General features: G+C 51.0%; 1 protein-coding gene across 1 annotated transcript in view; it reads right to left on the reverse strand.

Moving 5' to 3' along the window:
- Positions 1–19,592, reverse strand: part of ANO2 (anoctamin 2) — a gene marked incomplete at both ends in the record, with an annotated part of 319,797 nt that overhangs the window by 245,637 nt on the left and 54,568 nt on the right. Inside the window, one exon of the mRNA XM_082665221.1 lies at positions 17,416–17,514. Within this exon, the coding sequence (XP_082521347.1) occupies positions 17,416–17,514 (99 nt within the window). The remainder of the gene's footprint in view (positions 1–17,415; positions 17,515–19,592) is intronic.

A 19,592-nucleotide genomic window follows, 5' to 3' on the forward strand; every position in this document is an offset into this window, starting at 1 on the left:
ACCGTTTACTTCTGGGAGCACAGACCATTTCTAAGCATCTCCTATGCACCTGGCTTGATGTACATCAGCACTGATCTTAAAGATGTGCCTCTAAAAACCGAGAGGGGTTGGGCTTCCCTGGTGGCGCAGTGGCTGAGAGTCCGCCTGCCGATGCAGGGGACACGGGTTCGTGCCCCACTCTGGGAAGATCCCACATGCCGCGGAGCGGCTGGGCCCGTGAGCCGTGGCCGCTGAGCCTGCGCGTCCGGAGCCTGTGCTCCACAATGGGAGAGGCCACGGCAGCGAGAGGCCCGTGTACCGCAAAAAAAAAAAACAACGAGAGGGGTTAAGAATCTCAGTCGAGATCACACAGAGAGTGTCAACCAGATAATAAGTGCTGGAGCCTCGGAACCTCGTGGCAGAGCCTGCGACCTTGGCTGCTTCACTCTACTCTTACTCTGCCGCGACGTGAGTGAACATCGGGGGAGACAGTGTGCACCTTACTCTACTGCCCCTACTGTTATAAAGCTCTTGACCCTCCTGCCATCGGTCACCTAGATGCAAAGAGCTCACCTCTGGGGCATCCTTGGGCCTGGAGGGACAGGGGCAGAAAGATGACCCGTTCACCGTATCCCAACACATCTCACGGGTCATTTAGGGCAGGTTCCAACCGGGCACGTGTCCTGCAGCGTGTTCACCATACCCGTAGCCATGCGTCTTTAAAGGGCACGTGCGTGGCAATTCCAGTTTCAGAGCAGGAGGGAAGCTGACTGGCTCTGCATCCTAGATGCCTTGGAACGACAGACTTGGACCGACGGAGGGTGCTTCTCCTTTGTCCACTTTCCCCATGTCCACCTCTGGTTTCCTAGTCTAAGGAGGCTTCAACTACAGCAATAAGTGGCTTCCCACCTCTCTCGCTTAGGGCTGCCGGATTTAACAAGTAGAAATGCAAGAAGTCCGGTTAAATGTGCATTGGAGGTAAACAATAAATTTTAACTTTTAACGAAACAATTTTTTCCTTAAAAAGGACAACCGGAGGGCAGACTCACATAAAAGAAATTACACGAGAGCCACAGTAATTTTTTTGTCTAAGTATGTCCACTGCAGTATTTAGGACATACTTATGTTGATACTAAACGAAGTACTCATTGTTTATTTGAACTTTGGGTTTAACTAGGCACGCTGTATTTTATCTGGCAACCCCACTTTTGTCCACCTCTAATTCGATCTCCACGTTGGAGCCAGAGTGATGTTTCTGAAGCAAAACTCTCATCATGTCACCTCCCTGCGGAAAAGGCTTCAACCATCACCCGTTGCTCTTATGATAAAAACCAAAATTCTCCACGCAGCCTGGGGGGTCCCGTAGACGTCTCCACCTTCCCCTTGCCCCGCGGTCCCCTGCTCACTGCACCCAGCCACCAGCCTCGGGCAGCATTTTTAGTACTCTCTACCCTTCGCCTTCTCCCTCCCGCTCACCGACCTGTGTTCACACTTGAGTTCTCACTCAATCGTCACTTCCTGGGGGAAGTCTTCCCTGGCTTCCAGACAAGGTCAGGCCCCATCTTCCCAGCATTTCGAGGCCCCAATTCCTCGCCTTCACAGCACTTATCGTAGTTGCGATTTTACATTTATTTGAATAACTATTTGATTCATGTCCAGCCTCCCCACCAAACAGTCTCCACGAAGGCAGGACACCGTCCAACCATCCCCTATGGTTAAACGAACGAACGAATGATAAGTCTCTGGGGACCCAGCACGGATGACAGCAGTTGCTGCCGCTGCAGGAGCCCAGGCCAGGGACAGAACAGTCGTCAGGTAACAGGCCCTGGTAGAGGGAAACCAGGATGGAGAAGAAAGCCACCGCCCAAAGCCACCGGCCGGCCGAAAGGTCTCCGGGCCTGTCGGCACCAGCTGCAAGGGCGCACGGGGTTGCCCAGTCCCGGCAGAGGCCAGGAGGGCCTGTATTCCATCCATGCGGATTAACGACCAGCACCTGCCCCAGGGCCTTGTCCTGGAAGACGGTCAGCTGAGCGCCTCCGAGCTGGTCTTGAACCTCCTCCTAGCAGTGGGTCTGGCAGAGCTCCCTAGAGAAGCGAGCTAAGGGGAGTGGGGCCTGTGGCATGTTTCTGGAGGGACCAGGGATGGGACCAGGATAAATCCTGACTATTCCCTGATGGGGGGAGGGGTGCTCCAAAGCCCTACAAACAGCATCATTTACCTCCAGGAACAATGTAAACGGTGCAAAAGGCCAGAGTCCCAGCAGAACCGTCAAGGCGACCTCCACCCCACAGCCCTGACGGAGGCCCTACACACACACCCGGGCAGACACAACGGCCCACGCCCACAGTCAAACATGGCGGGCAGCCGCAGGCACGCTACCGTGGACGCTAAGCTTGGAGGACAGAGGACCTGCCTCCTGCCTCTGTGCCTTTGCACGTGTCGTACCTATTCCTGGAACTTCTCCCCTCCCTCTCCACCTGAACTACCCTCCTTCTCCTCCACTGGGCTCAAGTACCAGCTTTCCCAGGAAACCCTCCTTAGCCACTCTCCTGCTGCCATCCTTCCTTAGCAGCCTGTGAACGAATACCTGTGTCATAACGTTTGCCACACTCATCTCTAACTTGTGGTTCACGCGTCTGTCTCCCCAACAGACGGTGGGCATCTGGGGAGCAGGGAGCATGCCCTGTGCACACGAGAGGAGCACACTAATGTCTACGGAGCAAATGACCTGGGTCCTGGTCCTTGCTGACGCTAACGAGCTGTATGACTCTGGGCAAGTGGCTCTCCCTCTCAGATTCTTCATCTCTAAAGAGAGAATTGGGGAACTTCCACTTCCCACAAGGACGGAGTAACAGGGACCAGATTTATCCTACCTGAACCAACCAAAACACCGAGAGAAAAAAAAAAAAACATGAAATAATGGTTGCTCTGGTCGGAATGTTTGCGTCCCCGCAAAATTCATATCCTGAATCCTGATGCCCAGCGTGATGGCTATTGCACAGTGGGGCCTTTGGGAGAGGTGATCAGGTCATGAGGGTGGTGCCCCTGTGAATGCGATTGGTGCCATTATAAAAGAGACTCCAGAGAGCTCCCAGCCCCTTCCGCCATGTGAGGACACAGCGAGAAAGTGCCGCTATGAACCAGGGAGGGGGCTCTCGCCCAACCAGGCTGGTACCCTGGTCTCAGACTTCCAGCCTCCAGAAGAACCGTGGAAGTTCTGTCATGTACACGCCTCTCGAGTCTGTGGTATTTTGTTAGAGCAGCCCGAACAGACTAAGAAAGCACTTTTCAAGATACTGGACATTGATTAAGCAGTAACGAGTTCCTGAGAGACAGGAAATGAAAATGGTGACTCCTGGGATCGCTCCAGCTCACTGCCTAGAGAGAGGTCCAGGGCTGAGGGGCAGGAAGGGGAAGCAGGTGGAGGCCCACACACACCCCGGGCCGAGCAGCCTTAGCTGTAGGTCTGGGGAGACCAGGGCAACCAGAGCTCCCAGGACAGCGCAGCCAAGGGGAGAGAGCTTCGCGAAGAACCCTGCAGGCAGTCCTCTTGGAGCACCGGGCGGCGGGGTGCAAGGAAGCTGCCGGACGCTGGAGAAAACCCGTCTGCAAGGGTTGGGAACGGCCCCTGTCCCCACCAGCCAGGATGGAAAGCTCACCATTCGAGGGGCGTTGGGTAGAGTCCTGGGGTCCGCTCACCAGGGGGCATAATTAGCCTGAGGCTGAGCCCCGCTCCAGACCCACGTCACAAATCACAAAAGACAGAACCTGACTAAATGGCTTTGGAAGTACCGTCCAAGTGTGACCTTCTTTGGCTTTAGACGTTTAATGAAAAAGACGCGTTAATTCTCAGCACAGACATGTCCGGGCACCTCCTGGGTGCCAGGCGCTGAGCCTGGGGGGTGACTGGTTGATTGTACCAGAAGCTGAAGCAGCATGGCGACGAGGATGACCCCTCCACACGCAGGACGCTCACCCTGGAATCCCACAGGCCCACCCAGCAGCATCGGCCTCGCTACGTTACAGACAGGGAAACGGAGACTCAGAGGGGCAGGGAGCTGCCAGCGTCGGGTGACACCAGGCCTCAGAACCCAGGTTTCCTGACTCCCCTATCCAGCCTCTCTTCTTAAACCTCGGATCCTTGGAAGGGCTGCGTGGTCCCCGAGAAGGCGGAAGGCCAGAGCTCCCTCTCAGCCCCCGCCAAGCTCGGCAGCCTGGCTCTTCCCCCGTGTTCCTCAGGGTCCACAAAAGGCTCCCCGACCCTCTTCAGTATTGTTAATACAATCAGCAGAAGCATCGTTATTGCTGTTATTCTTGGACAGTGGAGAACAAGGAACATCCTCAGAAATGGCAAGACACATGTTCACCAGCTGTTCCCCATTACGCCCTCCCCGGGTACACGATATGCCTTTCATGTGCTTAAAATCATAAATAATTTTTAAAGTATGTTGCTCTTACTTTTTATTCCAGGGCTCAAATGTGGTTCTCATAAAAGTCTGCTTTGGCCTCAACTGTCACAAGCTAAGAGGTTTACCGAAAGGCCTTCTTTTCTTCTTTCTTCCCCCGTCTCCCTCAGCTTCTCCCCTCCAGAGGGGCACGGCAGTGTGGTCTCAGGGCTAATTGGTTTCCTTCCTGCGCTGGAATCATGTTCCTTCCCAGGATGCAAGGAACTGAGGCTGTAGTGATTGTCTATCGTGGACAGATACAGGCTGCTGTCCCCATTTTACAGGTAGAGAAACAGGCACAGAAAGTTTTACTAGCATACCCGAAGTCACGCAAACACTAGGAGATCCAATGACACCCCCCCCAGAAACATCAAGGGAAGGGAATAACCATACGCGATCTAAATAAAATCATCTTGATTATCCACGAGTCCCTCATCTGCAGTGATCTAAGAGGGCCTCTTTCTGCAACTCGTAGGAAAAGTCAGCAGGAAAAGCAGCACCAGGCCTAAAGGTGGAGAGCAAGCCAGCTGTGAGCACGTGTGTCCGCTTACACCCCACGGCCCAACAGACACTAATCCAGACTGTCTTCTCCTTTCAGCGTTCCTGTGCGTTCCTCTGCACCTCCGGTCACTGGGTAACTGAGGGTTGACTGAGCTGAAGATGATCACCTGCTCACCTTTCATTTCAAAAGGCTCAGACACACAGGGAAGCCAAACTGTGGAAGGTGCCTCTGCAAGCTGGACCAGGGTGGGCGCCTCCGGACTAAAGAAGTTATGAGGAAGAGAAGCTAAAGGCGCAGCAGAAGAGGTCCGCTGTTCTCACGCCCCGTTGGCGCCTGACGGGACAGGCGGAGGGAGGGATGCGCGCAGACGTGCACGCACCGAACCCGGATCCGAGGAGCTCCGTGCACAAGCCCAGCTACCCACGCGAGCGAGCGTTAAACCGCCCACCAATCCAAATGCAAGCAGCACCAGGAGCCACTAAGCTCAGCTGCAAACTGGAGCCCAAAGGAGCCTCTGCGGGCGCACCAAGAACAGGAGCTCATCAGTCCCTCCATCCCCACCAGTGCCTACGGGTCCATTTCCCATCCACGGCCTCGCCGAATGCAGCCAGTGACAGTCACAAAATGCACATTCTCTGAGGTCTGACTCCGGATTCACTTACGGTTTTTAATTCTGTTTCAGTATGTCTTCTACACGTGAATGAATGTTTGCTGACTTTTAAAATGTGGGAGAACTCCCAACTACTTACATGGCTCACAAGCCCCCTTCTGAGCCACGCCTCCTGCCTCCTCCCAGAGGCTCAGCCGTCACCCGCCCTACCCCCCACACCGCAGTCTCCACGCCGCGCGCACTGGCCTCGCCTCCTCCCGGTTCCCCGCACAGGCCGGGGTTTTCTTACCTCGGGGCTGGAGGACATGCCCTTCCCTCGCCCAGGAAGGTTCTCACCTGCCCCCCAACCTAGCCAGCCCTCTGGTCTCAGTTCAGATGGCCCCTTCTTGCACCCTGGCCCCCATCGAAACTGGTCTCCTCTGGTCGGCTCTTTGTCTGTCCTGCTCTTTTTCTTCTGTTGGTGCCTCCAAGCTCATCAACAGCTACTCGACTTCTGAATCCTCCCCACGCAGAAGCCACATGGGCCAGGACCAGCTGTAGTCACCACTGCATCACCTGCAGAGTATCTCAGACATAGTGATACTCAATAACTATTCACTGGGTGGACGGATGGATGGATGGGTGGATGAAAAATGTGACCTTTCAAAGGGCTAGGACCCCTTATACACAGCCATTCCGGGTATAGTCAGACTCTTCCTAAATGCTTTTGGTAACTGAAGGGGCTATTGAGGACCCAGATCAGGGACAGCCGCTATGGTTCGTGTACCATGGCGCTATCTCCCCCCGACCTTACAGACAGCCCTGGGGCATCACTCTCCAGTAAGCCACCACCAATGAATCGGGCCTGGTACGTGTGATCCGTTCGTTCATTCATTAACGAATACTGATTTAGTGCTTGCTCTGTACCAGGTCCCGTTCTAGGTGCTGCCGACCGGGTGAAGCCGCCCTGCCCTCCTGGAGCTTCCAGTGTAGTGCCGACAGGGACAATCAAACAAAGACACAAATATGCTACTCAGTATCCAGCAGCGCTGAGTGTTAGAAAGAAAAGAACAAGAGGAGGAGGATGGAGCGAGACAGAGGTCCGCTTCACATAGGACGGTCGGGGATGTCTGTGCAGGCAGAGACCCCGTTGCGGTGGGAGAACGCGTCCTGCGCTATCTGGAGGTCCCCAGGCAGAGGGAGGGGCAAGCAAAAGGCGCTGAGAGGGAAACAGGCTTGGTATCTTGGAGGATCGGTGTGCCTGGGGCGGAGTGCCGAAGTGGGCAGTGCCGGGAAGTTCCTTTCTGTGTCGGAGGTGACAGACACGGCATCCGTTTAGAGGCCCTGCGGAGACACTGTCATTCCCGGCCCCTCTCTGACCAGTAGCCCTTTAATATCCATGGCAGGGATCACATGACACCCTCGGGTTCTGGCCTGTCCCTGCACAGGACGGCTCTAGTCCATGGTGGCACTCTGACTGTGCACCCTGTTCCCATTCTTGGGGCTCTGATCCATTGTAAGCAGGTAAACGCTTACCAACCACCTGGGTGTGGAGGGTCGAGTGGCTGATTTGGAAACTTCACTGATTTCCGTGGTGTAAATACACCCGCCGTGGCCAATTTCAATCACCAATGGTGCAAAGACCAGCCTGCAAAGTTTCTGAAAATGTGTCAGATCTCAAGAGCCGTTATGCACCAGCACATCACTGAGGCCAGTTCTTCCTGGGTAAGAATAATTCTTCTGTGAGCTCCAGGTACCAGAAGCTGACTGCCTCCTCCTCCTGTCTCCCCCTCTCCCCCCACAGGCCCCTCCCATCCACCCACAGAGGCAGCCACGACCAAGTCAGGCCCCCCACTCCCACATCTCCTACTGAAGAGCCCAGTTACTCAGCACAGTGCTGGCTTACCACTGCTGTCCTGGCGGGGCCAAGCCAGCCCACCCGCTCCCACATCTCCTACTGAAGAGCCCAGTTACTCAGCACAGTGCTGGCTTACCACTGCTGTCCTGGCGGGGCCAAGCCAGGCCCCCCACTCCCACATCTCCTACTGAAGAGCCCAGTTACTCAGCACAGTGCTGGCTTACCACTGCTGTCCTGGCGGGGCCAAGCCAGGCCCCCCACTCCCACATCTCCTACTGAAGAGCCCAGTTACTCAGCACAGTGCTGGCTTACCACTGCTGTCCTGGCGGGGCCAAGCCAGGCCACCCACTCCCACATCTCCTATTGAAGAGCCCAGTTACTCAGCACAGTGCTGGCTTACCACTGCTGTCCTGGCGGGATTATTAGTAGCTCTCTCACCCTCAGAAGGGCCCAACATTGGACGACAAATTCTATCCACTGCCCTCTGCTCTCAGCACCACCTGCACAGGGCCCAGGGTCCAGGTCCCAGCCAGCCCATCTGGCAGGAGCTGCCCCAGTTCAGCTGGACATGACTTGAGGCTTTCAAAAGGAAAAGCACCACTTCTCTTTCAATTTTTTTTCAACCACGAGCCTGAAAACAAGTTAATTTTAAAAATTCAAGTTCAGGGCTTGCCTGGTGGCGCAGTGGTTGAGGGGCCGCCTGCCGATGCAGGGGATGCGGGTTCGTGCCCCGGTCCGGGAGGATCCCATGTGCCGCGGAGCGGCTGGGCCCGTGAGCCATGGCCGCTGAGCCTGCGCGTCCGGAGCCTGTGCTCCGCAACGGGAGAGGCCACAACAGTGAAAGGCCCGCGTACCGCAAAAAAAAAAAAAAAATTCAAGTTCATTTCCCATTACACGTTTTCCTATTTTTGGCATCACTGTCTGTGAGCCCTGAGCCAGGCCTGTCTGCTAACAGCCCGGGGCCTGCGGTCTTGCCAGGCCTGAGCGCATGTCCGCAGGTTGGCCGGGAGCCATCTCGGGTTCCGCAGGGAGACAACGGCATGGAAGTGGCACCGATAAATTTTTTTCTGAATTTTGAAGATAAGAAGCATTACAGAAAACAAAAAAGTGTAAGTCAACGTGTTCTGCGCTCTTTCCAGCCTATCTAAACGACAATCAAAGAGCGGGCACCAGAAAGCCCATAAAGATATCAAATGTAAACCCAAGCCTCTCGGCTCCATCGCTATTGAAAACAAATGCTCGGGACAGGCAGTGACAGCAAGGGGAGTCCCACCCACAACTCACCAGTGTGAACAGCTACAGCTCTGGTTCCCTCCAGCCTAGGATTATTGCAGAGTACATTCTGCAGACCACTGGTTTCCCAAGATACTAAGAGGCATTCAGCAGGAAAAGGGCTGAACCATTTCCTTTACTGCAGGGCTTTTAGAACTTTTAATTGATCAAATAAATTTTAATATTAGTGTTTCTACAGTTTGTTAGACCATGGAAATTTTTTTAAAGAAAAGGCTATCATGCTACAGTAATACACTTTGAGACCATGCCACCTCCAGCCCAGGTATAGATTCTTCACTAAAGTGAGAGGGTAGGAGCATGGCTTTGGAGTCAGACAAAACGAGTTTGAGTCCTCGATCTACCTCCTTGAAGCTGTGTGACCTCAGATAAGTTTATTAAACTGTCTGAGCCTCAGTTTCCTCATCTATAAAATGGGGCTAAGGCTAGTACCTACTTCACGCTGCTGTTGTGAGGATAAAAACAAATAATGCACGTAAGGTTCTTACCAAAGCACACAGCACACAGGAAGCATTAGCTATATTTAATTCATTTCATTTAATTATCTATTTACTCAATTCATTTAATTATCTATTTATCAACTTATATCTATGGTTACAAGATTTTTCATTTTCAGATATTTTGTTCTGATTGATCACCGATGGATCATCGAGACTGGTTTTATGAACCTTTCTCCTCAAAGTCAAAGGTAAGAATTATGAAATGTTTCAAGCTTTAAAACATGCTAACATCCTTATTTAGAGATACCTCTTACCAAGGCAGAAGTTTTCACTTGAACCAACAATCATCCTTAGAAACAGAACTATAAATGGAAAAACAGTTGTTGAACTGAATAAGCAGCTCTTCTTAGCCACAGCGAGTGTCCCTCCACGATCCGTGCTGAATTGAGCCTCGCCTAGACTCTCCAATCTCATCAAAGCAGGACGGAATGTGAGACATCCAAGGAGACGCAGAAGGACGCTTGTACAAAGACTCCTCTAAACACCCTCAAAACCCAGCATCAAGAAGTGAGCAAGCCTATTTCAAGCAATCTCAGAAGATGCGAAGTGGATTCTTGGGATGCAGAGCAAGCCAACAAGCCTGTCAGAGAACTGGGTCCAGGCCTGTCTACTTATTGTTCTCCTGCCCGGAGGAACGCGGTAATCGTTCCCTACGGCTGCCATAAGAAACCGCCACAAACGGGGTGGCTTCAAACAACAAAATTCTACTTCCTCACAGCCGTGGAAGCCGCAAGTCTGAAATCGAGATTCCGGCAGGGCTGTGCTCCCTCCAAAGGCTCTGAGGGAAAAGGCCTCCTTGCCTCTCCCCGCCTCTGAGGGCCCCAGGCATTCCTCGGCTCAGGGCCACGCCGCTCCAGTCTCTGCCTCTGTCTTCACACGGCCTTCTCCCCCCGTGTTTGTGTGTCTCAAATCTCTCTTATAACGACACCTGTCACTGGAATTGAGTCTCCCCACGAAGTCCAGGATGATCTCTTCTCGAGATCCTTAACTAATTACATCTGCAAAGACCCTTTTTCCAAATAAGATCAAATTCACAAATTCCAGGCTTAGGACTGTGACATGTCTTTTTTGGACACCACTACTCAACCCACTACAAAGAGGATTACAGACCTTAAAAGTACAAGCCTTGGGCTTCCCTGGTGGCACAGTGGTTAAGAATCCTCCTGCCAATGCAGGAGACACAGGTTCAAGCCCCGGTCCAGGAAGATCCCATATGCTGCAGAGCAACTAAGCCCGTGTGCCACAACGACTGAGCCTCTGCTCTAGAGCCTGCGAGCCACAACTACTGAGCCCTCGTGCCACAACTACTGAAGCCCACGCGCCTAGAGCCCGTGCTCTGCAACTAGAGAAGCCACCGCAATGAGAAGCCTGTGCACCGGAAAGAAGAGTAGCCCCCGCTCACTGCAACTAGAGAAAGCCCGCGTGCAGCAATGAAGACCCAACACAGCCAAAAAAATATTAAATTAAATTTTAAAAAGTACAAGCCTTGCGATGGCTAATTTCACGTGTCAGCTTGACTGGGCCACAGGGATGCCTAGACATTGGGTTGAACGTTCTTTTGGGTGTGTTTTTGAGGGTGTTTTCCGATGAGATTACCATCTGAATGGGTAGACTGAATGAAAAAGACGGCCCTCTGCAGTGTGGGTGGGTGTCATCCAATCAGTTGAAGACATGAACAGAATAAAAAGCCTGACCTTCCTGCAAGTAAGAGGGGACTCCTTCTGCCTGCTGACCTGGACATCAGCCTTTCCCTGCCTTCAGATTCAAACCGAAACACTGGCTCTTCTTGGGTGCGAGCCTACTGGCATTTGGACTGGAACTTACATCGTCAGCTCTCCTGGGGCTCCACCTTTGCCAGCAGCAGACCATGGGACCTCCCAGCCTGCATACTCTCCTGGGCCAATTCCTCATAATAAATATATATATATATATATATATATAATATATGTACATACACATATCCTGTTAGTTCTGTTTCTCTAGAGAAACCTTACTAATCCAAGCCTCACCTCTAGATAACTGAGAAGGCAGAGGTGCTCGAGTCCTGGCCTGGCTGAGTGGCCCCTGAAGCTGGGTGGGCACCAGAATCTGGGGGAGGGTCTTCCCGTGCAACTTTTGCAAAAGTCATGGTTACCAGATCAGAATGTCTAGAAAGCCAGTAATAGGTTACTGAGAACAACTTCCAATAATTTACAAAGCTTAATGGAATTAATGTTTTCCTCCTAAGGGGCCACTCGAGCTAACTAAAATGTCACGTTTCTCTGCTTTTTAACTGGAATTATATTAGTCCAACGTGGTAACAATGATTTTCTCACACTCATCAGAAAATGCTTAATGGCAGTTCTGTATGTTTTCAATTCATGGAAATGAGAAGATGAATTATTCCTTAATAAATGCAGTTTAGTAGATTAAAAAAATATTTCAAAACATGGATTCCACAGAGAGAATTAAACTCTGAATGGCATTTCTGCTCTAAGCTTTATCCCTGAATTGAGTTAGCGCAGCAGAAATCTACCTACATAACTTGGTAGTACAACCTTTCCTGAAGTACAATTAAACACGACACCCTCAGTTTTTGCCCAGAATCGGTTTAAGAAATGGCCATAGGAAGAACATTCCAGCACCTTATATAAAACTCATATTTACTGAAAATATGTCCCTTATATTGTTCATGTCCTTTAACATAAAATTATGCTTTAGCAACAGGAAAAAGTTCGCCTCCTTTTACCAAACAGATGCTTATTTCTGCAGATTACGTAAACCGTAGTCATTTCTGCCTTGGCCACCAGGAAGCTCAGAATGTATTTGTCTCACTTGCATCCATCACCCTTATTTTCTTATTTCTATGATCACTATTTCCCCTGCACTTCCCACTTCCCCCCAGATTAATGATTCTTTTTTATTTGTCCCCTTTCAAAATGATCCATTTGTATTTATGCTTTTGGTCGTAATCCATCTCAAGTCCTTTTTGGGGAAATAGGCTGAGATGTGAATCACATAACCCAGATTCGTGGAGGGAGAGCAAGGTCTCCACTTGTCCCACCGGCTGTCTCTACCCTTTGAAACGGGCGCCTTTGAGCTCTCGTCTCTGTGCCGTGGGGCCTGAGCAGTCTTCCTGTTGGCTTTCCCCGTGATCGCGCTGCAGACCTCGCACTTGGAGCCATTATGTTTACCGATGCCCCAAGGACCCACGCCCTATGAAACAGGAGTCCTCCAGCACGCAGCCCAGAGGCCACCTATTCCTGCCTCTACGGCGAGTCCCCGTCTGCGCTGCTGGCTGCCTGGGCAGATTTCAGAAACTGGACCCAACACTGCAGATGCTGCTGGGAAGAGAAGTAGCAGGGAGGAGCAGTCCCCATCCGGGCCAGCTGTGCGCCCTACACACATCACACGCGAATGACGATACCGAAAACAGCAGTAAGACAGGCTACGCCTCTGCGACAGGCCTCCAAATACATGGTCACTTCTCCTTACGGCAGCCCTCCACAGCACTCATTACTCCTGTTTGGGAGATAAGGGGAGCTCTGAGCCTGCGTTCCTATAAAGGTACCACGGGCTGGAGGTGAACAGCATCTACATGCATGCGAAGAACTCATAAGCTAAAGTCCTCACAGGCTCCTGGGAACAGCAAACGTGACCCCTGTAATATCAATCATTCTATCAACAAAGCTACGAAAACTTTGACAGACTGGACAAAAGTGATTTCCACCCATCCCAGGCATGTCCCTTCTTCCGAAATTAGTGGATTCTGGCTGGATGAACACGCTTTTGTTAATATGACCAGAACGGACTCTGTTACCTCGTCCCCATCAATTCTCCCGGAGGCGGGGTGCTCGTTCGTATATATAAAAAAGTCAGTGATAAATCAACATAGATACTGACCACCTTGGTAAAGAACAGAGGTGAGAAAGCATCCATTTCAAACCGTCCCAGGTTGCTCAGGGCCAAAGGCCAGGCCTTCCTGCCCCCTTCCTGTGCAAGGATGCCGAGTGTCCCTCACAAAATACTGGCTCTTCTGTTGTTGTTTTTGGAAAACAAAGGCTTCCTTCCAAGACTCCCCCCCCACCGCCCACGGTTAATATCTGTGCTCAGGACTCCGTGTCCCTGGACGCATTACTGTGGATTCGTCCAGGTTGGAGATCTTGATGTTGTGATTTCCTCCCCATCTTCCCGGTCTCTCCGGACCCTACTGAGTTATGATCCAAACCTCCATCGGCCTCCACCAGAATGGAGGATGCTGACCGACCCCACCCCATGCCTCAGTCTTCCTCCCCGCCCACCCCTGCTGCCAGGACATGGCTGTCTGCGAATGTGGTTTACTCCCATTGTAGCCACTTCCCAAGCCCATTAAAAAGAGGGGGAAACGCCACTGGACTCAGCGCTAGCCCTGCAGACTGCCCCGTCTCGTCCTCACCACCATGCTCCTTTCTCACCCCAGGAACTGGGTCTAACCCGCCCCTGGAATCGGCACCCCACCCGGCATACCAAGTTATATCCTTCTCTCATGGTTACAACACCCCCTGGGAGGTCAATCACAAGCTGCTGCGGTCTGTGAGTACAAAGGAGATCTGGGGCCCTGCGGCCGAGCCCGCAGAGGATGCCAGAACGGTCCACCTGTGTGGAGTCCAGGGCCTAGACACTACGGGGAAAAGTTCCTTCCGTTACATCTGATGCTCATCAAGGCCACCACCTGGCTTTGCTCCCTGGACCAGCATTTTCCCAGACAGAATCTGTGCTGTGCTGTGCTAATGGGCTGCTACTTGACACAGCATTTAATCCGTGCTGGGATGTCGGGGTGTGTGCCTTCTTCCTGTTGTGCCCTGGGCTGTAGACTCTGAGGGCTCTGATGGTTTCTGAGCCCTTCAGGGTCTCTCCACAGACTCCCTTCCTCTGGGAGCTCCATCAGTGTTGGCTGCCTATTCCGTCAGGAGGGAAGGTGACTGGGGAACTAGGAATTGAGAATACACACATAAATGTTTGAGAACACAGACACGGTAATAAACTCCTGTGTTTCCATAGTCAAGAACTGGATTCTTACAACAACCTTCTAAGAAAAACAGGGCAGCTGTTACTATGCCCACATCACAGATGAGGAAACTGAGGCTCCGGAAGATGAGGTGACATACCCAAATCACACAGCAAGTGAGTGCAGAACCCAGGCTGGAAGCCCAGTCTTCCGAGGACTCGACTGATGCAGTGTCTACCACCCTATGCCTCCAAAATAAAAGGGAAGGAGAGGAAGAAACAACCGAAGGGTCCAACAACAGGTGAATGCATAAGGAAGATCATATTACATATATAAGTACACACACACACATGCATATCATGGAATATCACTCAGCCCTGAGAAAGAAGGAAACCCTGACATCTGCAGCACCGTGGCTGGACCTGGAGCACGTTACACCAGGCGAGTGAGTCAAGGGAAGAAAAGTACTGTATGACGTCACTTACACGTGGAATCTAAAAAGCCAACCTTGTTAAAACAAGGAGAAAATGGTGGTCACCAGGCAATGGCGGTGGAGGGATAGGACAGACGCTAGTTAAGGGTCCAAACTTGCAACAGGTAGTAAATGAGCCCTAGAGATCGAATGCACAGCAGAGTGAACATACACAGCAGTAGTGTATCATAACCATCAAAGCTGCTCAGAGTCCGGAATTCAGTGATTCCAGCCACTAAAAAGGATAATTAGGTAACATGACAGAGAGGCTAGTTATGGCTACAGTGGCAATCATATCACAATCTATGAGTGTATCAAATTAATATGTTGTACACCTAAAATTTACACAAGGTTATACGTCAAATATATTTAAATGATAAAAAAAGCAATGCAAAAAAGCAAAAGAAGGAAGGCAACTCAGAGGTGGCTGCGTCATGCCACGTCCTTGCTCTAGTCACCTCAACTGCAGATCCAAGTGCAGGTACTTCCTAAGCAATAGGTGGTAAGTTCCAATAGGCTTAGTGTATGGGGCACACGAGCTCTGAGGGCAGATGTGTCACATAAGGAAAACTATGCTCCCGCAGGCATGAGCTTGTGGAAGGACAAGCAGAGACCAGAGTGACCAGCACTACTTGGGGACTGAGACTGTGAATAAGGTGAGGAGGAGGTGACAGAGAGAGAGGTGCGGTCAGATGTTCCAAGAACAGGGAGGGAGGCTAGGAGACGGCATCAGGGCATCAGGAGAGAGGTGGAAGGGAGAGGGAAGAAGGGACGGACGAGCATGAGGGCGAGGAAGGATGGAAGAGCAGCGAAGGAGAAGAAGGGACAAAGAGCGGAGAGGGGAAGGGTGCACACTTCCTCTAAGTCTCTGTATTTCCCGCGGAAAGGACTGTCCTGGGGGGAGAAGCAATAGCAGCGGCATTAAAGTTTGCTCACCTTCTTTCCAAGGATCAGCCAGCACAGATAAAAACATAGGAAGCAAGTTATAAACCGAAGAGATTAAGAGAACGTTAGATATTCAGATAGGCCAGAGAAAGGAGAAGAAAAAAAAAAAAAATATATATATATATATATAGAAGGCAGAAGGAAGACAGGAGAAAGAAAAGGGGAAGGTTGGTTAAGTGAGGGCACCCCCAGAGGGAAGCAGACGCCTCCGTCCATAGCTGACTTGGGTCATGTGGCCATCAAATGGGGACACCATCAGCAGAGGAGGGGCGGAGGTCCAGAGCCAGGACGGTGCCTGCACCTGAGGACAGCGGCGCTGGGAGTGAGGGGTCAAAAACAAGGAGACAGAGAACTGAGCAGTGCAACTGAAGGGGAGAAGGTCACAGCGTGGTCCTCGTGAAACCAAGACACTCAGGCGTGTGGCCCCCAAACATGTACCTTTTACTGGCAAGGTGTTTGTAGCCAATATTCATGCTCATGCTTGTTCACTGTTCAATAGTCATTTGTCCTCCTGCCACGGGTGTGTTATCCACCTTAACAGATCTATAAGGGCAGAACCCACAGAGTTCATCCTTTTGGAATAAGGGGTGCGTGACACAGCATCACACATGACGATATCTGATGAGTGATTTCTGATGAGAAGAGTAGATCTGCTGTAGCGAAGATGGTGTACACACAGCCAGTGATGCTAATCCGAACGTTCTGCTCTCTCTAACCGTGCTACTGATAGTGGAGATGGTGACGAGAGAAGGCGGGTGGTAACAGTGGTTGTGTAGAAAGCAGCAAATACGTAGTTCTGTTAACGACGGGGATGGTGAACATTTATGGTAAACGGCAGTAAGAATGATGAAGTCGCGATCTCTGCAAAGCCAGGTCACCACTTGGGAAGTAAACTATTGATGGATGTGTGTGTGTGTGTGTGTGTGTGTGTGTCAGAGACAGATCAACTCTAGATCATTTATGGTTAAACTAGAGTATCACCTGTTCCAGGGCCCTTTCTAGAGACGCCTCAAATAATCAGTCAATAACCACCCTTTCTCCTAAGATACCTGGTAAGAAGAAAGAAGAGTGACTCTGTGGACACATTTCTTTTATCTTTGGAGGTATCTGCTGGATTTTCTTATGCAAGGAAACTGTCACCCAGGAATTCCTTGGGGAATTTTTAAGTTATACATAGACTCCAATGGCTGAAAAGGACCTCAGAAATCATCTGAATGTGTGGCTCTCAACCAAGATGTGCATCAAAACCTCCTGGGGATTTTTTTTTTTTCACAATACTGATGCCAAAGCCTCATTCCATACCAGCCAACTAAATCAAATTACCAGTGGGGTCCGGGCATGAGCACGATGGACACTTTCCCCAGGTGGCTTTGATCAACCCGAGTGAGAAATAACCTTCCATTTCACAGAAACCCACGGTCACACCAAACTTAGTGACAGAGTCACAACCAGAAGAGGTGTCTTCATGGCAAGCCTGGCGCTATTCCCCCTGCAAGCTGCCTGCCCAGTCGGCAAGGCTCGCTAGCGTGCGCTCATGGCTACACTCGCTCTAAAGGAATGCCTGGCCATGCTGGGAGGGAGGGAGAAGGGGGCTATAACAGAGAAATAAAGAAGCTGGGCCAGGGCAACGTGAGCTTCTCGTGGAGCACGTCCTGGCGGTGCTCTGAGGTGACACGATCTCCCAAGCCCGGCCCCTCCCCTCCCATCTCTTCCTCGTCTCCTCCACTGTCCCAAACTTAGCGTCCCCAGGGAGACAAGTGTGATTCCAACTCCGCAGAACCCAGGTCCCACCCGGCCCTGTTCCCGAAGCTATTCACACATCCAGCCAGCCCTCGGGAGGCCCCAAACCCAGAAGAAACATGCTCATACTTTCTTGGTGGGAACTTTGATCTTCAAGAATTCCGCCTCTCGGGCCAGCACTTGCCATGGGGCGTGGATCCGGACAAAGACGGAGCCCTGGCTTTTACTCTGTAAGGGACGAGGAAGGAGAAAGAGAAACACTTAGGAGACATAGCTTAAATTCCTGATTCCCCAACTCTCCCAAACAAGAAGCCCACACCTGTTGTTTCTTCAGTTTCTGGGTTTTGTTCTCTTTATACCTCACCCAGGGTCAGCCCCCTCCCACCCATACCCCATTCACCACTTCTGGTCTAGAAATGCTCTCATCCAGAGTAGGGAAAGGTTCCCAAAGTGTGCTCCCTGGAGCTTTGCTGACTTCAGAGGAAAAGGGGAGTTAAAACAATTGTGTTCAGAGATTTGCAATGCAAGCGATTATAATTTTCACAGAAATCCCATCAACGCTTCTTTTTTATTGAAGTATAGCTGATTTATAATACTGTGTTAGCTTCAGGTACACAGCATAGCGATTCGGTACTTACGCAGATTATATTCCAGTATCGGTTATTACAGGATGATGGGTATAATTCCCTGTGCTGAACGGTATATTCTCATCACCTATTTTATATTTAGTAGTTACAGCAGTTAGTCAGTTTACCTCTGCTGGATTCAGCGAACAGTCTGGAACCTGTCTCCATACAGATATTTTCATTGTTAAGTTTGTATTTTTGTTCTACTATTTCGCTGTGTCATAGCCCACATCACAAAAGTGGATCATCTGAGCCTAAAAGTAATGACATAACTAATCATGTAAACGGCACAACTCCGTCTAATATCATAAACATAAATCTTGGGCAGGGCTCCGTGTGAATGCAGCTCTGAATCTAGGTCCCAGGACACGCCGTTCTGTGAGTGCACTGATTTCACCCAAAGATGGAAAGTAAGGAAAGGAAACACAGCGACGAATAGCTGAAAATCAGGTTTCACTGACTCAGCAGCCCACCTGGCCCGGGGCACAGGGCCTGCTAGAAAAACGGGTCAGATGACAACATGAAGCCATCGGTTTCTTCTCACCTTCAAAGAAAACCTCACACACAAAGGAAAAAAAAAAAAACAACACTTTAATTCATTTTGTCACTAAATGAAAAAAGACCAAAACAAGCAGGAAAAATGGGCAAAAGCCCCATTATTGGCGTGAAGCTTCTGAAACCACCTGCAAAATGAGTTACAAACACTGTTCACAAAGGACGCAGGACAAGCCAATGGCAAAACCCCTCATCCGACGACTGCCGGGAGTCACAGAAACCCATGTGATGCAGGCCCGAGTGCCACTGACAATCGGGATACAGCTGCTGAGGGCGGAGTGGGCAGCGGGCCCTAGTGAGTGTGCCCTTCAGAGAGATGCGCTCTCAGTTTCTTGTCGCATTCGCCCCCTCCTGCAGACCACGCTACGGGGGAAAGGCGGGTTTGCTGGTTTCCTGTGCATCTCGTGAAGCAGGCCGTACGGAGGCCAGGACTGAGGAGGCCCCAACCCTGCATGCAGCAAGAGTGACGCTGCTCACAGAAAAGCAGGGACAGTCCTCTGCAAAGTCGTCTGCAAAGACCAGACGGTCTCCGTCGATACGCCCTCGGTCTCAGTTTAGCACTGAAGATGCCAGTGGAGGCATCTGAGCACATCCCCCCTTGTGCCAGGCAGAGAACCAGGTAGCAGGGAGAAGACTGCTTTCCCCACCAAAGTGCACTGTCTACAACAGGGCTCACGCGGGTTTTTGAGATGATGAATAAGATAAAAAGACATTTTATGATGCTCGTAATGCAAGTGAAGACTGTCTCTCTGATTCTGAAGGCACTCTACCACGTCTTCGATAATTCAGACGTCCAGGAGCTCCCCCCACTTCGGGGACTTTTGGGGAGAAGCATGAAGAAGAAACCAGGATTTCGCAGGAAGACTGAACTGTGGTCTGAAAGTCTCGGATGGTCTAGAGTTGACAAATACCTGAAAACAATACCCATCGCTGTGACGCATCTGCACTGAGTGTGACTCGTGTTCCCGGACAGGGCAGGGAGGTTGTGTGCTTTGGCTCGTACTATAGTCACGGGTACTATCACTCTCCACTTTATTGTTTAGGAAATCGAGGCAGGGAAAATTCAAATAATGTGTCCAAAGTTACACAGGTGGTATGATTTTGAAAAGTATTCGAATCCAGGCA

The sequence above is a fragment of the Grampus griseus genome (assembly GCF_964374135.1).
Source record: "Grampus griseus genome assembly, chromosome: 11".
Lineage (NCBI taxonomy): Eukaryota > Metazoa > Chordata > Mammalia > Artiodactyla > Delphinidae > Grampus > Grampus griseus.